Here is a 17,291-nt window from a genome sequence, read left to right as displayed (position 1 = left end):
CTGTGCAAGCTTCTTCATCTCCCAGTACCTATTGCAACCTACATCCTTCTGAATCTGCTTAGTGTATTCATCTCTTGGTCTCCCTCTACGATTTTTACCCTCCACGCTGCCCTCCAATACTAAATTGGTGATCCCTTGATGCCTCAGAACGTGTCCTACCAACTGATCCCTCCTCCTAGTAAAGTTGTGCAACAAATTCCTCTTCTCCCCAATTCTGTTCAGTACCTCCTCATTAGTTACGTGATCTACCCATCGAATCTTCAGCATTCTTCTGTAGCACCACATTTCGAAAGCTTCTATTCTCTTCTTGTCCAAACTATTTACCGTCCATGTTTCACTTCCATACATGGCTACACTCCATACAAATACTTTCAGAAATGACTTCCTGACACTTAAATCTATACTCGATGTTACAAATTTCTCTTCTTCAGAAACGCTTTCCTTGCCATTGCCAGTCTACATTTTATATCCTCTCTACTTCGACCATCATCAGTTATTTTGCTCCCCAAATAGCAAAACTCCTTTACTACTTTAAGTGTCTCATTTCCTAATCTAATTCCCTCAGCATCACCCGACTTACTTCGACTACAGAAATAGTGTTATTCAGTCCTAATTATTCTTGACTCACCTTAAGCTTGTTGTTTTTCTTATGCTTTTTCATGGTTCAGTTGCAATGGTAGGTCACGTATCATCTACCTGCTGCTGTAATTTTTTTTATCGGCGTGGCTGTTCTGGTAATATTTGAAATTACTGTTCGTGCTGCTTCTGTTTCTGTCCATGGTGTTCTGTAATGTGCTTATGGGAATTTTGCAGTTGACATTTGGGTTACTCTTTGCTACTTTTGTGTCCTAGTCTGTGCAGACATTTATTAAACTATAATTAACCCATGAACTAACGCAAGAAACACAGCAGGTGCAGTGAACAAATAAATCCAAGCAAATTCCTGTGAACAATAAAATGTGAAGTTCAGTCCAGCCATGTATGTGTGTGAGGAGAGGGGGGGACATGGGGGTATTTTTATTGTTATCATTTTTCTGTCCTTGGATGCCCCAGTTCTGTGCATGGTTTTCTAATGTGTCTTATCTTCTAAGTCCTTTTTAGATTTTCATGTGAATGTTTGGCACTTTGTCACTCAGCATCTAGTATTAGGGGTCTTATTTTACTGCCACAGTACATTCTGAAATCTGTGTTACTTGAGCTATACCTACATTTATATCATCAATGATTACACTGTAAAGATTCGAATTTTGATGCTTGTTGGTAATTTACTGCTTGTTTGTTTCAGTACTCTAGTAAAGTTTCATCAGGAAGAACTACAACTCCAGTTGTTGCCCAGCCTCGTGAATCGCTCTCATTAAAAAATGAGTTCACGTTGTTGGAAAGAGAGCTCTTACCAAAAGCAACATCACTGTCTTCACCCTCTTCTGACACTTCAACATCATCGACATCAACGAAAAAGAAGAATGTTGCTGACAGTAACAAATGGCAGGAGATAACTATTAATTACTCAACACTGCCTCAACAGTATCTGAAGCTGTCAAAGATCAGGCTTACATGTAAGACACAGCAACTAACTGATTTAGATACTTCTAAAAATACCATATTAAGCCATTTTTAAGCCTCGTATTGATGGTCTAGGGGTAGTGTCTTTGATTAGTAGTGAGAATGTTCTTGGTCCAGGGTTCATATCCCACCACTGCTTAAATTTTGATTAATAATCAGCACGAGAGGTCACCCTCAGTCTGCCAACAGCCTTATCAAAGAGGACAGAGGAGTGGACAGAGGTTCAGGGTACTCTCTTGTCCTTGGGATGGGAAACTGCCCCTAAAGGTGGAAGAATCAGCAATGATCAACGGCATGAGTACTCAGAAGGCAATGGAAACCACTGCATTAAAGATATATAAAATGTATTCACAGGACATGTGGCATGTAACTGAAAAAGTGTCATGATGATATCTCCATTGGCAAAAAATTCTGGAATAGTTCTCCATTTGGATCTCCAGGAATGGACTGCCAAAGGGGAGGTGACCATGAGAAAAAGATTAAATAACGAACGAAAGGATAACTTTCTACTAGTCGGGGCATGGAATGTCAGAAGATTGAATGTGGTAGGGAAGGTAGAAAATGTGAAAAGGAAATGCAAATACTCAGTCTAGATATAGTAGGGGTCAGTGAAGTGAAATGGAAAGAAGACAAGGATTTCTGGTCAGATGAATATAGGGTAATATCAACAGCTGGAAGAAAATGGTATAACAGGAGTAGGATTCATTATGAATAGGAAGGCAGGGCAGAGAGAGTGTTACTCTGAACAGTTCATTGATAGGATTGTTCTTATCAGAATCAATGGCAAACCAACACTGAGAATGATAGTTCAGGTATACATGCCGATGTCACAAGCTGAGAATTAAGAGAGAAAGTATATGAGAATATTGAAAGGGTAATACAGTACGTAGAGGGAGATAAAAATCTAATAATCGTAGGGACCTGGAATGCAGTTGCAGGGGAAGGAGTAGAAGAAATTGTTACAGGAGAAAATGGGCTTGGGACAAGGAATGAGAGAGGAGAAAAACTAATTGAGTTCTGTCATAAATTTCAGCTAGTAATAGTGAATACTCTGTTCAGAAGTGACGAGAGGAGGAGGTATGATGGAATAGGCCAAGTGATACGGGAAGATTTCAGTTAGATTACATCATGGGCAGATTCCGAAATCAGATACAGGATTGTAAGGCATATCCAAGAGCAGATATAGACTCGGATCACAATTTAGTAGTCATGAAAAGTAGCCTGAAGTTTAAGAGATTAGTCAGGAAGAATCAGTTCGCAAAGAAGTAGGATACGCAAGCACTAAGGAAAGACTAGATACGTTTGAAGTTCTCTAAGGCTATAGATACAGCTCAGCTCAGTAGGTGGTACAGTTGAAGCGGAATGAACTTTTCTAAAAAGGACAATCACAGCAGTTGGAAAGAAAATCATGGGTGCAAAGAAGGTAACTGTGAAAAACCATTGGTAACAGAAGAAATATTTGATCAATGAAAGAAGAAAGTACAAAAATGTTCAGGGAAATTAAGGAATACAGAAATACAAGTCACTGAGGAATGAAATAAATAACAAATGCAGGGAAGCTAAGACAAAAGCAGAAAAAATGTGAATAAATCGAAAAATAAATGATTGTTGGTAGCATATAGGAAAGTCAAAACAACATTCAGTGAAATCAGAAGCAAGAGTGGTAACATTAAGAGTGCATTAGGAATTTAACTGCTAAATACAGAGGAGAGAGCAGATAGGTGGGAAGAGCACATTGAAGGTCTCTACAAAGGGGAAGATCTGTCTGATGTGATAGAAGAGAAAACAGGAGTCGATTTATAAGAGATAATGGACCCAGTATTACAGTCAGAATTTGAGAGAGCTATGGAGAACTTAATATTGAATAAGGGAGAATGGACAGATAAACTTACATCAGAATTTCTAAAATCATTGGGGGAAGTGGCAACAAAATGACGATTCACATTGGCATATAGAATGTAGACTAAAGAAAAGTCAAAATACATTCATATGATTTGTCAAGCTGGAAAAAGTGTTTGGCAATGTAAAATGGTACAAGATGTGCGAGATTCTGAGAAAAATAGGAATAAACTATAGGGAGAGAGCCAAGAGGGAGTAATAAGAGTGGACAACCAAGATTAAAAAGAGTTTAAGACAGGGATGTTCTCTATTGTCCCTACTATTCAATCTGTACATCAAAGAAGCAATGATAGAAATAAAAGAAAGGTTCAGGAATGGTATTAAAATTCAAAGTGAAGTGGTACCAATGATAAGATTAGCTGATGACATTGCTATACTGAGTGAAAGTGAAGAAGAATGACATGATCTGCTGAATGGAATAAACAGTCTAATGAGTACAGAATGTGAACTAAGAATTAATCAAAGAAAGATGAAAGCAATGAGAAGTAGCAGAAATGAGAACAGGGAGAAACGTAACATCAGGATTGACGGTCATGAAGTAGATGAAGTTAAGGAATTGTGCTACATAGGCAGCAAAATAACCAATGATGGACTGAGCAAGGAGGACATCCAACACAGACTAGCACTGGCAAAAAAGCCATTCCTGGCCAAAAGAAGTCTACTAGTATCAAACATAGGTTTAATCTGAGGAAGAAATTTCTGAGAATGTATGTTTGGAGCACAGCAGTAGTGAAACGTGGATTGTAGGAAAACAAGAACAGAAGAAAATAGAAGCATTTGAGATGTGGTGCTACAGACAAATGTTGAAAATTAGGTGGAATGATAAGATAAGGAGTGAGAGGTTCTGTGCGGAGTCAGAGGGTAAAAGAATATGTGGAAAGCACTGACAAGGAGAAGGGACTGGATGATAGGACATGTATTAAGATACCAGGGAATGACTTCTGTGGTACTAGAGGGAGTTGTACCCACAGGAGAGAAATCATGGTGGGCCACATCAAACCAGTCAGAAGACTGATGACTCAAAAAGCCTTTGCATGGGGGCGAGAGACTTTTAATTATTAAAAAATACTAACTAGCAGTTCTGATTGTAGCACATCAGTGAGGATGATAATACCAGTTGTAGAAAAAAGTTATGCCTTACAAAGTAACTATGTTGTGTGGTACTTAGTCAAGGAATAAAGTGTCCCTCTGGCTTTTGAGATGACATGTGAGATAAGTGCAAGTTGAATTTTTTATGACCAATGTTTTCAGAATCATCCTGGTTGGCATGGAGGAAATTATTCTGTTAGAGATACCTAATTACATTTGAGTACAAATTATGTTCTGTTATTCTACAATACATTGGTGCCAGTGATGCTGAATGGTGTGTAGATCTCTGCTGTGTTTCCTGTAGACAAGTGAGACCTGTGCTTTTTCCAACTACATTGCACAGTTTTTTGTTCACTCATCATTGTTGGGGTGTGAGAATTAAACTGGAACAGTAATCCTACATCTTCTTCTGTAAAGAGACATTAGAAAACAGAATTGAGCATTTCTGCTTTTGCTTTGCTACACCTGATTTCAGTTCCTGTGTCATCCAGGAGTGTTTGGACACCAACTTTAGTGCCACTGACAGACTTTACATATTACCAGAATACCTTTAGATTTTGTGAGGGCTATTTTGATAAGATTCTTCTACAGTAGTCATTGAAAGCCTTGCACATCGCCCTTTTGACAGCCTAAAATGTTCCATTCAGCATCTCTCTTTCTGTTATATAGCCATTTGCTTTGTTTTGCATCTATTATGCAGATGATGATTCTTTACAGAAATTTGTTCACAACAATTGAATACCATGGAAGCAATGACTTTGCCAATGGTAAGTGAGCTGCAGTAATGCTAATGGGTTTTAAGTGTGCTGAGGAAAAAAATCAGAAAACTCCATATGTTCAAATGCTGAAACATATTAATGAAAGGCATGCTAGTTATAAGCCCAGAGTCTACGACTGCATTCCATAGTGCTAGATGGCCAGTAAGACAAACAATGTAGTAGGGAAGGCCATTTTCTCACTTGTGAGTACTGGGTCTGCAGTGTCAAAAATGTGACTATATTATTGCCAATACAAAACAAAGGGCTTGCCCACACAACAGACATACAGTATCACGTCACAAATCTGTACTGCAGAGAAGATGCAACCAAAGCGGAACGACTTCTGTATTGCCATGAAATATCTCAGCTGCAGTATGTGTCTCTCTGCATGTGATCTGCATTTACACCTCATTAAATTCAGCATGGGAAATTCCATTTTTATAATGGTCAGAAAGTAGAGAAAACTTTGCTGTTTCAGATGTACAGCTAAGTTGACAAATTCATTTATAGTACATTATTTCAAAGTTCAACCTAGGTATTTTTATCGCATGCTGCGATTGATAGTCTTAGAAGATTTCACTGCGTAGGCTCCAGCCATATCACTCGGTTGGAAGCAAAGCCGAGCTCACCTTCAAGCATCACTTGCAACACCTCATCAGCTCAGTTTTCAAGATACTGTGCCAGAAACTTGAATTGTCAAAAATTGGTATCGAAAACTGTACCATTTTTTGACAACACTATGAAACTTCAGGAATCACAGAAGGTGGAATTCACATGCAGAGAAGTCTATTCCACTTACAGAAATACATCATTGTTGGCAGGTCTTGTGCAGAATGCATTAGGCAACAGAAGTGAACTCCACTTCATTCCACTGATATCTTCTTGTTCTTCTAGTGTTATGGAACTATAGGACTACAGGTTGCCCCTTCAAAGATTACATTTTCCTCTTCTCCTCCCAGAACATCTTCACCTTTTCTCTTCTTCTCACTCTCTCAGCTTCTAAGATCTTTAGTACATTCTGTTTTCTGTTCCATTGGTAACACACTATGCTTTTCCTCTCTATCCTTCTGGTCAATGTGTACATGCTTCTCAAATTTTCCTTTCCTTCCACACTGATCCACAGTTCCTTTCAGAGTTCAACAACCGGGCTGGTTCCTCTCTTCCCTCTTGTCCTCCCTGATGTTCCCCACACACTTTTCATCATTCTTTCTATATTTGTTCCGATGACAATTACCGCAGACCTTACCATTTTCAGCCTCATTTCTCCTGATACTGTCCACATACTCTAGCACAGCTCAACCCTAGGTCTTTGCATGCATCTCTCACGTCTTTTAGGGCTTACTATTTTCATCAGTATTTTCCTCTCTTACTTCTCTAGTTATTCTGTACCATTACTTCCTAGTGATATTGTATCATATATGGTACTGCATTCCTCACCATTGCCTTGTAGTATCTGATCTTTGTTTCTTTAGATATATTCTTTTCATTGAATGTATCTTTGATCAACAGTAGGCTGACATCATCATTGTGTCTTCCTGTTATATATTCTCTCAGATATTTACATTCGTTCACCCTTTTCATGATGGTTTCAGATGTTTCCCAGTCCAAAGGGTTATTCAGTGCCTTTGTGTTGTTGTAGGCAATCCTTAGTCCTACTCTTCTGCCTATCTTGCTTAGGTTGCCAAGTTGTCACTTTGTGTCTTCTTCTATCTCACTTACTCATCTGGCTAGGAAGTCTACTTAAACCATGTTGTCCTGTTTGTCCCCCATGTGCATCTTTGGTATTTGCATATTCTCTTTTACTGATCTTCACTATCTGATCACTTCATCCAATGCTACGCTGAACAAAATTGGTAACAATCGATCTTGCTGTTAGACACTGGTCTTGACCTCAATTACTTCTGACAGTGGTCCTTTGGATCTCATTTTTACCTTTGTGTCAGTCAGAATTTCCATTGTGGTTCTTGTGTAGTACCATGTAGTCCTCTGGTCTTCAGGAACTGTTTAAGAGTCTGTCTATTGAAGGAGTCATATGCCTCATGAAGTCCACAAATGTTACTGCCATCATTTTGTTCTAAGCGCTATGTAGCCACTAGTAGCGATAATTGGGTGTAGTTGTTCACCCCTCTGTTGTCCCTCTTCTTATGTACTGACATTATGTATTGGCATTCTTCCATCCTGGTAGCTTCTTTGTCCTCCAGATCTGGCAGATAACTTGTCGTGTTGTCTACTATCTTACTGCCTCCCCATTTTATCATTCCAACCTCTAACTCATCATCTCCATTTGCCTTGTTATTAATTTAGATTGGTTATGGCCTGTTTCACTTTGTCTCTGGTTGGACAGTGTGACTCTCTCTTCTGTGTACATCCTTTATTTAGTGGCACATGACATCTGTTCTGGTGTTCTTCCTGAACTTGGCGTTTAGTGTTTGTCCACCATTACTACTGGTCAATCTGGAATTTTCCAAGACAAGTGCGTAGGCTTGCTCATGTCTGTCTTCTTACCTGTATGGTCCTGAAGTCTGTTGTCATTAGTTTCATTTTGCATTCTCAACACATTTCAGTTAATATTTCCTCAGTTTTATTTGTACTCTGGTGTGCTGAGTACTTGACTACTGTTCCCTTATGTTGGGTCTCCCTTCTAGTCTGTACATTTTAATCACCTACTAGTACGTTTACTTGTCTGAGTGGTATGCTTTTCAGTGTATCATCTGTCTCCTCTGAGAAGCTCTCTGCTATTTTCTTGCTTTTGCTGTTTGTGTCATGAGAAGGTGCCTGTCCATTTGCTATTGTATACTTTTTGTTTCCTGCTCAAATTCTTGGCATTGATATTCGTTCTGACCTACTCTTCACTTCAGTTACACTATTCTTGTGTCGCTTGTCTACCACAAATCCTTTATGAAAGCACTTAGGTGTGTTTCTTTCCTTTTCCTAGTATCTCAGTGCTTCTCTCTTTCAGCTCATCTATTACCTATTTAAATTTGTCTTCGTCATTGTCTGCACATTTTTGGTCCCCCTTCTGAAAATACTTTCAATTTTTATGTTTTTCAAGGTTCATGGGAGCCCTGGCTCTTCTCTTATGCACTTTCTGTTCACCCAAAATCTAAATGCCTGCTTTCATCAACCTTAATCAACAGGGGAGTGTCACCCTGGAGTAATCTCGATTCTGTTGTGTGACCTGTCCATGACCTGAAAGAAAGCGTTTGTTGGGATGGCTTTTGTCCGTCCAGTTATACGACTGTGGTTGTTAGCCCCAGAAGTTCAATTCCTACCACCTGTGACGTAGGGAACCAGGTGCCTGTGATAGCTGCCCCTAAGATAGAGAACACCCTACCTGATATATTGCAGTGGCTCTTCTGCTCTTTGGTAGTGAGAATTCAGATTGTTCTTTTGCCTTTGAGATCGTTGGCTGGACTTCACATTGATACAACTCTACCTGCAATATCTCTTGATTAAAATGCCAATAGTTGTTGTTTCCAAGCCTGGATTAATTATGATGGTTCCACAAAAAATTACCCATTAGAGAAACAGATAGTGAATTGAAAAATTGTTATAGATTTATGTAAAAAATGTAAATTATTTGGAAAATATTAAATTTTCTGGTTTGTGGAATGGTGATATAATTAATAATTACAAAGGCATTCATCACTTGATAGGAGCCGTCATTGATTTAGCCACTAGATTTTACAGTAAAAGCAGATTTAGATAAAAACTAACATCTGTCCTACATAGCCAAATGCAAGTATACATGTGACTCATGCGCAGTTGGTGTGTTCACTACTGTGAATGTCATATAAAGGACAAAAAGTTGACACTGAGTACATATATGTGCTACAAAGTGATGCCGATCAGCAGGCCCGTATTCCTCAGAATTTCTCCAGGGGTTATCAGTGTTCCAGTGTAGACCTCTTATTTTAGTGTCTCAATTACAAGTAGACCACATGGCAATCGGATTTCATCATTTTGCATATTTATAGAAAGTGGAAATCGGTGCTCAAATATCATTCCCCGAAAGCAGTTTAATTCAAGTCTAAAAAATTCTTGAGAAATTCGACTCCTGAAGTTTTCTGAGTGTCTTTAATTCACTAAAATCCGAACAATTTTTCAGTGGGCCATATGGCTCTGTGGTAGAATGCTCCCCTGTCACATGGATGGTCTGGGTTCATTTACCAGCCATCACAAATTTTAAACAGAGGTGCATGTTATACGACCATTTCTGTGGATTATGAAGTACATAAAGAAGAAAACAGTCAGTAGCATTTGAGAGTAGTATCACTGCTACGAGTCTTGCTTTGGTCATTATCTTCTCATTTTTCTACATTCAGTTTGGATACCTGTGTCATTTAAATGTAAAACACATGTCACATATTGAATAATTGTCTTTATGGAAATTGCATGTGAATTAAGGAGGAAATGCAATGATAATGCAACATTTGTACAGTGTACTCAGTGCCATGAAAATTACTGTTTGTCATGGTTTTATTACGCTTATCACTCTGCCTCGTGTAAGACCACATCTGCAATTTAAAACAATGAACATAGTACAAATAAAGAGTAGTTAATTTTTGTCCTAAAAAATTTAATTTGTATTTTTTTAAATTTAAATGATCTTTAACATTTTAATGAAAGATCAGTTTTATGACTTTATAATTGTGGTGATAACTGAAATTTTGCATGCAATATGTATAAGAATAGTAAGAAGATGTGCACTTTTCATTTAAAAAAATGTTGATTAGGTATGTCACACAATGGAAACTCCAGGTTGGAATATCAACAATATAAGGAAAAGGATAGATTGCTATTCACCATAAAGATGACATGTTGAGTTGTAAGACAGGCACAGCAAAAATACTGTTACACATTTAGCTTTCAGCTGAAACTTTCTTCATACGTTCATTCACACCTCATGCACATATGTCCACCATATTTGGCAGCTTGGACCGGGATGCAGCTGTCACATGAACAAAAGCAGTCATCTGGAGGGGGCAGGGAAGGAGAAGCAGGGTACAAATGGAGGGAGAGCATGCAGGAACCAGCTGGAGACACCACAAGACTGCCACCAGGTGCAGCATTAAGAGGCTGTGAAGCAGGAAGCTGGGGGCAGTAGAAAAGTGGAAAAGGAGAGGAGCAGCAAAGGGGTAAGACAGGCGGGTGCATTGGCAGAGGGCAGCATACACTGAGAATGGGCACCATACAATGAGGATAAAGGGACATGAATACACAGAGGTGGTGGAAACTGTTCAGTGAAGAGTGTGGAATCAGTAGGTTACTGTAGGTTGAGTCCGGGTTAATTTTGGAAGTGGAGAATGTATTGTAAAGATAACTCTCATCTATGCAGTTCAGAAAAGCTAGATGGCCTAAGTTGTGAAGCAGCTATTGAACTAAAAAGCATGCATATTGTGGAGTTTTCTGAATTACCAGTGCAACTATCTCCAAATATTTTGCTAAGAAGTTCTGTATTATTCATCCCGAATGGGTGGGACACTGATCGCTTTGATACCAAATGGACCACCTTAAACCCAGTGGTATGTCTTCCAGTAACTGTGGCTTCATATCTGTTGGGAACTGTAAATATTTGTGCCTATTTAGAGGCCCATAACAAGGACCCTTGATACAATTCTTGAAAACCTCACATTTTATGACTGCAGACCAAGGTGGTTGCTTATCCACTTCTTTCACCCAGTGTGGATTTTGAGCTGACTAGTAGTGCATATGTTGAGTATTGATTTGCCAGTAGTTTATAAAACAATGCCTCATCCATAAAAAAACTCTTACATTGAAATGCATCACTTTGCAGCTTTCAAATAGGCACCATTCAGAGAATTCTAAACAATTTTGGAAGTCATTTCCAGGAACATATTCGATGGAGTGAAATTGAAATGTAGTATTCACAGAACACTCCCTTTTCTGATTCAGCTCGTTCGCACGAGCTGCCTCATAGAGAGATTTGCATTGGGCACTACTACTACTACTACTACTACTGCTGCTGCTGCTGCTGCTGCTGCTGCTGCTGCTGCTGCTGCTGAAATGTTAGTTGCATTTCTCTCACCAGGAACTTTTATTCTTTGCTGCCCTATTTCATTGTTCATACTACAAATCACTTGGATTTCAGAATGAAATTTTCACTCTGCAGCGGAGTGTGCGCTGATTTTGAAACTTCCTGGCAGTTTTAAACTGTGTGCCGAACCAAGACTCGAACATGGGTCCCGAGTTCGAGTCTCGGTCCGACACACAGTTTTAATCTGCCAGGAAGTTACTTGGATTTCTTTTATAAAGTTTGCAAATTCAGATCATTAAGACTTGCCACAATGAAGAAATCTTTCAGAGTATAACCGCATCACTGCTTGTAATAGTTTGGCAACATTCACCACAAACAGCAACCACATCCACTTTCTCAGCTGTCATGTGCATTATGGAAGGCTGGAATAGGTTCATGAACAAGTTGTCTGATTGCTATAACAGCAGAACACAAGCTGACAGGTTTCAAGTGCACATGCAAACACCCAAGTTACAGATTTGCGTATATTTGGTACTTTAGGGCTTTATAATTCATTAGCTATAATTGTTAAAACTTATCTGTGTACGTCAGAAAATTTGCTACATTGTCTGCTATAACTTTGCGAAAACTGCACATCAGTATATTTACTCATTCTAGATATATTTGTGGTGGCCTGTCATACCTGTCTTGCTCTCTATAATGACATACATATTGAGGCTCATATTTTTGCAATCATCAAGTATGGCAAGAACCCATTTGCTGTAAAACCAGCCACACATCTAATATTAAGTTTGGTTTATGAATGAAAAATGGTGGCATTGTTCCTCCAAGCACAAACATACGACTGCTTCAATACAATTAAGTCTGACTTAAGTATTTGTTACTCCGATAATGAAGATGAAATAGCCCGTCTGTTGTTCAGATAGCCATCTCGTTTCACAAAAGTTATTTTAAAATATAAATTCATTTCATTATAGTATCTACCTGTTGCATATCAAAAGTGGTCCCTCAATCTATGACTGCATAAAAAGAAATTTCAGTAAGAGAATTTTGATTGACTGATTTCTTTATTAATTTGTGAAACAATTTCATTTTACCAATATCATGAGAAGAATAGTTGCTACTCGCCATATAGCAGAGATGCTGAGTCGCAGATAGGTACAACAAAAAGACTGTCAGAAAGAGAGCTTTCGACCAACAAGGCCTTTGTCGAAAATAGACACCCCACACACACACACACACACACACACACACACACACACACTTATGCAAACGCAACTTCACACACAGAAATTGTGATTGTTTTTGTGTTTGTGTGTGTGTGTGTGTGTGTGTGTGTGTGTGTGTGTGTGTGTGTGTGTGTGTGTGTTTTGTCTATGTTTGACAAAGGCCTTCTTGGTCGATAGCTCACTTTCTGACAGTCTTTTTGTTGTGCCCATCTGGACTCAGCACCTCCTCTACATGGTGAGTAGCAGCTATCCTTTTCATGATACTCTTACATTCCATCCTGGCTTTTCTATTTTTTTATTTATTTCATTATTCAACACATTGAAAAATTAATAGTGTAACATTAATGTCGTACATAATAGTCAGTGAATTTTCTTTTAATGTAATTGCATTTGTTTTTTAGTTTGAGCTAATTATTATTTCTATGTATGCTATAATGCAGTACTTCTTAAATTGGGTAACCTGTTTTAATTCAGGTACCCCATTACTGTGTAAAAAATTGTATTTTGTAAACAAACTTTTAGTTTTGTTTTGAAAGAGCAGATTATGTAATGCCAATTATTTTAGTACAGTAATAATGAACAAGACATTCACATACTATTTTGTTTCTGTACTTCCAGCACTTGTTGTGATGTCATCAATGGCAGGATATGCATTGGCTCCTGCTCCCTTTGAGCTTAGCACATTCATTTTGAGCTCAGTGGGAACAGGGCTTACATCCTGTGCAGCAAACTCCATTAATCAGTTCTTTGAAGTGCCTTTTGACTCGCAGATGGCCCGTACGAGAAACAGGGTTTTGGTTCGTGGTACACTGACGTAAGTGAAATAGTAAAATGTTTTTCACGCATTTAGTGTCAGTTATGGAATTCTGTCATATGTATCAGTAGTACACAAAACTTTTGTAGTAATTATAAGTGAGAATATCAGCTGTTAGTGGGGAAGATACAGAACGCTTTGATATAGTACTTGATAACTTATTGTCATCAGATCCTCTGAAGAACTAATAACACAAGCCATTTGAATTATTCAAGAAATTGACCAACCACAAAACTATTGTGACATAATTAGTAGTCTGTCTCTGAATGGTGATCTGCCTCATATGGCTTCAAATTACTTTTATGTATAGAGTATTAAGAGAACCCAAACGTTTTTGTTTTAATGCTTTCTTTCAGTTGTATGGGAGTTGATGTAACACTTGCCCCGCACCTGCTCCTCCACCCGTCTCCCTTCTCTTTCAGCATCTCTCTCTCTCTCTCTCTCTCTCTCTCTCTCTCTCTCTCTCTCTCTCTCTCTCTCTGTCTCTCAACACAAAAAAGTGTAAATATCTTCACATGCTGAGATTTTTGGTGAAGAAGGCGGAATATGAGATTAAGATTGCTGGTTCACCACTTTTCTGTCAGAATCTTTTAAAGAGCCACATATTCGCCTCTTTTGTGCTCTGACAGGGGCAATTTTCAGTTGGTTCCCTTCTTTTGCCTACTACAGCAGGTTGCGCTGCTTATATAAAACAAATTCTGTTGGTCAGTAAAGTTGTGACAGTTTATTTATATATTTTGACATATATAAATAACAAATAAGTACACATATATAAAGTTAATAAAAAATCATCTCCCAACCAATGCAAGTTCACTTCACCCTACTTTACATAAAAATGTACAATATTTTTAGTCTATGTCTAAAGCAGACAAAAAATGCTGTGTTTGATTTGCGAGCACAAAGAACTTCTTATGACAAAATATACTATCAGGTGGCACCACTGAATAATTTCCAGGTCATGACAGCATGTATAGCTGTTAATTGCCCATTATACAGAGCCGTAGTGTCAAAGTTTTGTTGATGAAACATCATGACTAAACATAGCCTGGTGACCTCAGAGCCTTTGAAATTGCAGAGCCTTTACCGTATTTACTCAAATCTAAGCCGCACTTTTTTCCGGTTTTTGTAATCCAAAAAACCGCCTGCGGCTTAGAATCGAGTGCAAAGTAAGCGGAAGTTCTGAAAAATGTCGGTAGGTGCCGCCACAACTAACTTCTGCCGTCGAATATGTGTAGCGCTACACAGGCATGCTTTGCAAGCACAAAAATAAATACTGGCGCCAAAACCTCTGCGTCAGTAAATAAATTAAAAAAAGGTGGAAGACGAGCTTTTTTCTCCGCCCCGAGTTTCGACCACTGCATTTTCATACATTATCCGACAAAGTAAATACAAATTCTGTATTGTTCATCTTCGAATGTAACAGCATTTCAATGGGCTACGAAAATCCGACTGGCAAGACTGGGATGTTTGTCAATATGGCCAACTCTACGTTCTGAATTTTTTCCTACCTGTGAGAAGAGATGGTTGCTAATAGGAACTTTTATGAATTGTGAATCACATGCAGTATTCTCTTCACCATAAGATTAATACGAATATAAACATTTTGCCATGTATTCTTTCGTGTTTGCTGCTATGTCATTTAAATCCTGTCTGCCTAATAAACTACGAAACTAGTGTGAGACATCAGCAAACGCGGAAGAATATACATACCATGTCATGTTTATATTCGTATTATTCTTATGCCTAATAGTGATACAGTCAGAAATGAAGCACAGCACTTGACTAGATTTTTAAATCTAAGATGACTAATTTCTGCGCAGAATGTAATGTACTACAGAGGCATCTGCAAAGATTTTCAAACGGAGAAAATTTTTCGCTAAACTCTCGTTCAGAACATCATCTGTCATACGCAGTCTATTATTTGGTTCTTGTTGATCATTATCAAAGAAAGCAGCAGTGTAACTAACAACAAATAGCAGTCTCTTGCTGTTATTTCGCTAATGTGACTATTCTTCTCTCTCTCTCTCTCTCTCTCTCTCTCTCTCTCTCTCTCTTGCGGCGGTAGCGCGCACACAAAAGCAAGCCATGCCGCGAGCGGCGATAGGCCGTAAACACTCATTATCAGAATGCGACAAACAATGCAGGACACAGTACAGTAATGCATTTTCAGCTTAGAATGACGTAAACACCTATAACAAAGAGAACGGCACTTATCAGATCAAAGAAAAATAAGCAATCAATTCAAACCAGACGAAGCACGTGAAAAAGGAAGGGTACCTGTATAAATGCATGTGGCATTTCGGAATATTTTGGTACTGTGCATTGTCACACACAAGCAGATTGAATAAAAATAGTTTACCAGAAAAAATAATTTCAGTTCATATTTAAAATTATTCTTGCTGTGTGCCAGATAGATATTTTATCTTATTGGATAAATGACTCATAGCAATGGCTACCTGGTAAAGCTTAACTGCTAAGCTTACGACTCGAACCAAACTACTGTAGCTGTATCGTCATTCATTCGACCTAAATTGTGTCTCATATTACAATGGACCAACTTTGTTTCGATTTGGAGGTGCAGCCTAAAACTTTTCTCTCCCCTTTAATTTCGAGTCTCAAATTTCGGGGAAAATTTTTTTTTCCTTTATTTCAAGTCTCATTTTTCAGGTGCGGCTTAGATTCGAGTGCGTCTTAGATTCAAGTAAATACGGTACTTTGTGTTCACTGTGTCATTTAAAAATACAGCCACGCAGGGTAGCCATGCGGTCTAAGGCACCTTGCCACGGTTCACACGGCTGCCGCTGTCAGAGGTTTAAGTCCTCCTTCGGGCGTGGGTGTGTGTGTTATCCATAGCGTAAGTTAGTTTAAGTTAGATTAAGTGTAAGCCTAGGGACCGATGACCTTAGCATTTTGGTCCCATAGAACTTGCCACAAATTTCCAAAACGAATTAAAACTGTATTTACACCTCAGATTGGACATTTGCTCATAAGTACAGCCACTTTGAACCTCTGTATCTTGGTAATCAATAATGATAATGCAAAAAGCTTAAGATTCCCCCAGGATGTCATTTTAAGAATGTATGGTTAAAATGTTGATGATTTGACATGAATAGGTATTATAGTTGTGGCCATTCCCCAGCTGGTACTTAAGATTCACAAAAATCTTATTGTCTCAGGGTTTTCTCAGGAATACCCTTGAACAAATGCCACTTTTATAAGCTGTCAAAGGCCCACTGTGGAGCACATTAAATGTAAAAGAACCAACTGATTTGCTCAGTTTGCCTGGGCTCGAGGAAGAGTGTAATGTTTAACAATGTAATCCAAGATATGACCCCTCTCAAAATAGCAATTTCACATGTGGCATTTCGGAATATTTTGGTACTGTGCATTGTCACACACAAGCAGATTGAATAAAAATAGTTTACCAGAAAAAATAATTTCAGTTCATATTTAAAATTATCCTTGCTGTGTGCCAGATAGATATTTTATCTTATTGGATAAATGACAAAATATTTTCATGGTTGCAACGACAGCCTTAGTGATGAATAGTGAAAGCCATTTTTGATTGTGGTTGTGGACTTTAGTGTTCTTGCTAATTGTGATGGATTACTTAAGATGAATTCTATTACTGGATACATGTCAGGGATCTTTTTAGTGCAGAACGACAGCTTTGTGTTGAGTTCATATGCATGGTACTACATACACTATGTGATCAAAATTATCCGGACAACCCCAAAAACATATGTTTTTCATATTAGGTGCATTGTTCTCCACCTACTGCAGGTACTTCATATCAGCGACCCCAGTAGTCATTAGACATCATGACAGAGCAGAATAGGGCATTCCGTGGAATTCACGGACTTTGAACGTGGTCAGGTGATTGCGTGTCACTTGTGTCATACATCTGTATGCAATATTTTCACACTTCTAAACTTCCCTAG

General features: G+C 38.5%; 1 protein-coding gene across 1 annotated transcript in view; it reads left to right on the top strand.

Moving 5' to 3' along the window:
• The window catches only part of LOC126140571 (protoheme IX farnesyltransferase, mitochondrial), a 57,789-nt gene that overhangs the window by 15,175 nt on the left and 25,323 nt on the right, over positions 1–17,291 (top strand). Inside the window, exons 3-4 of the mRNA XM_049915237.1 lie at positions 1,286–1,556; positions 13,155–13,350. Coding sequence (XP_049771194.1) covers positions 1,286–1,556; positions 13,155–13,350 — 467 coding nt within the window. The remainder of the gene's footprint in view (positions 1–1,285; positions 1,557–13,154; positions 13,351–17,291) is intronic.

This window comes from Schistocerca cancellata, chromosome 1 (genome assembly GCF_023864275.1).
Source record: "Schistocerca cancellata isolate TAMUIC-IGC-003103 chromosome 1, iqSchCanc2.1, whole genome shotgun sequence".
NCBI lineage: Eukaryota > Metazoa > Arthropoda > Insecta > Orthoptera > Acrididae > Schistocerca > Schistocerca cancellata.
This window is presented reverse-complemented; position numbering and strand designations above follow the sequence as displayed.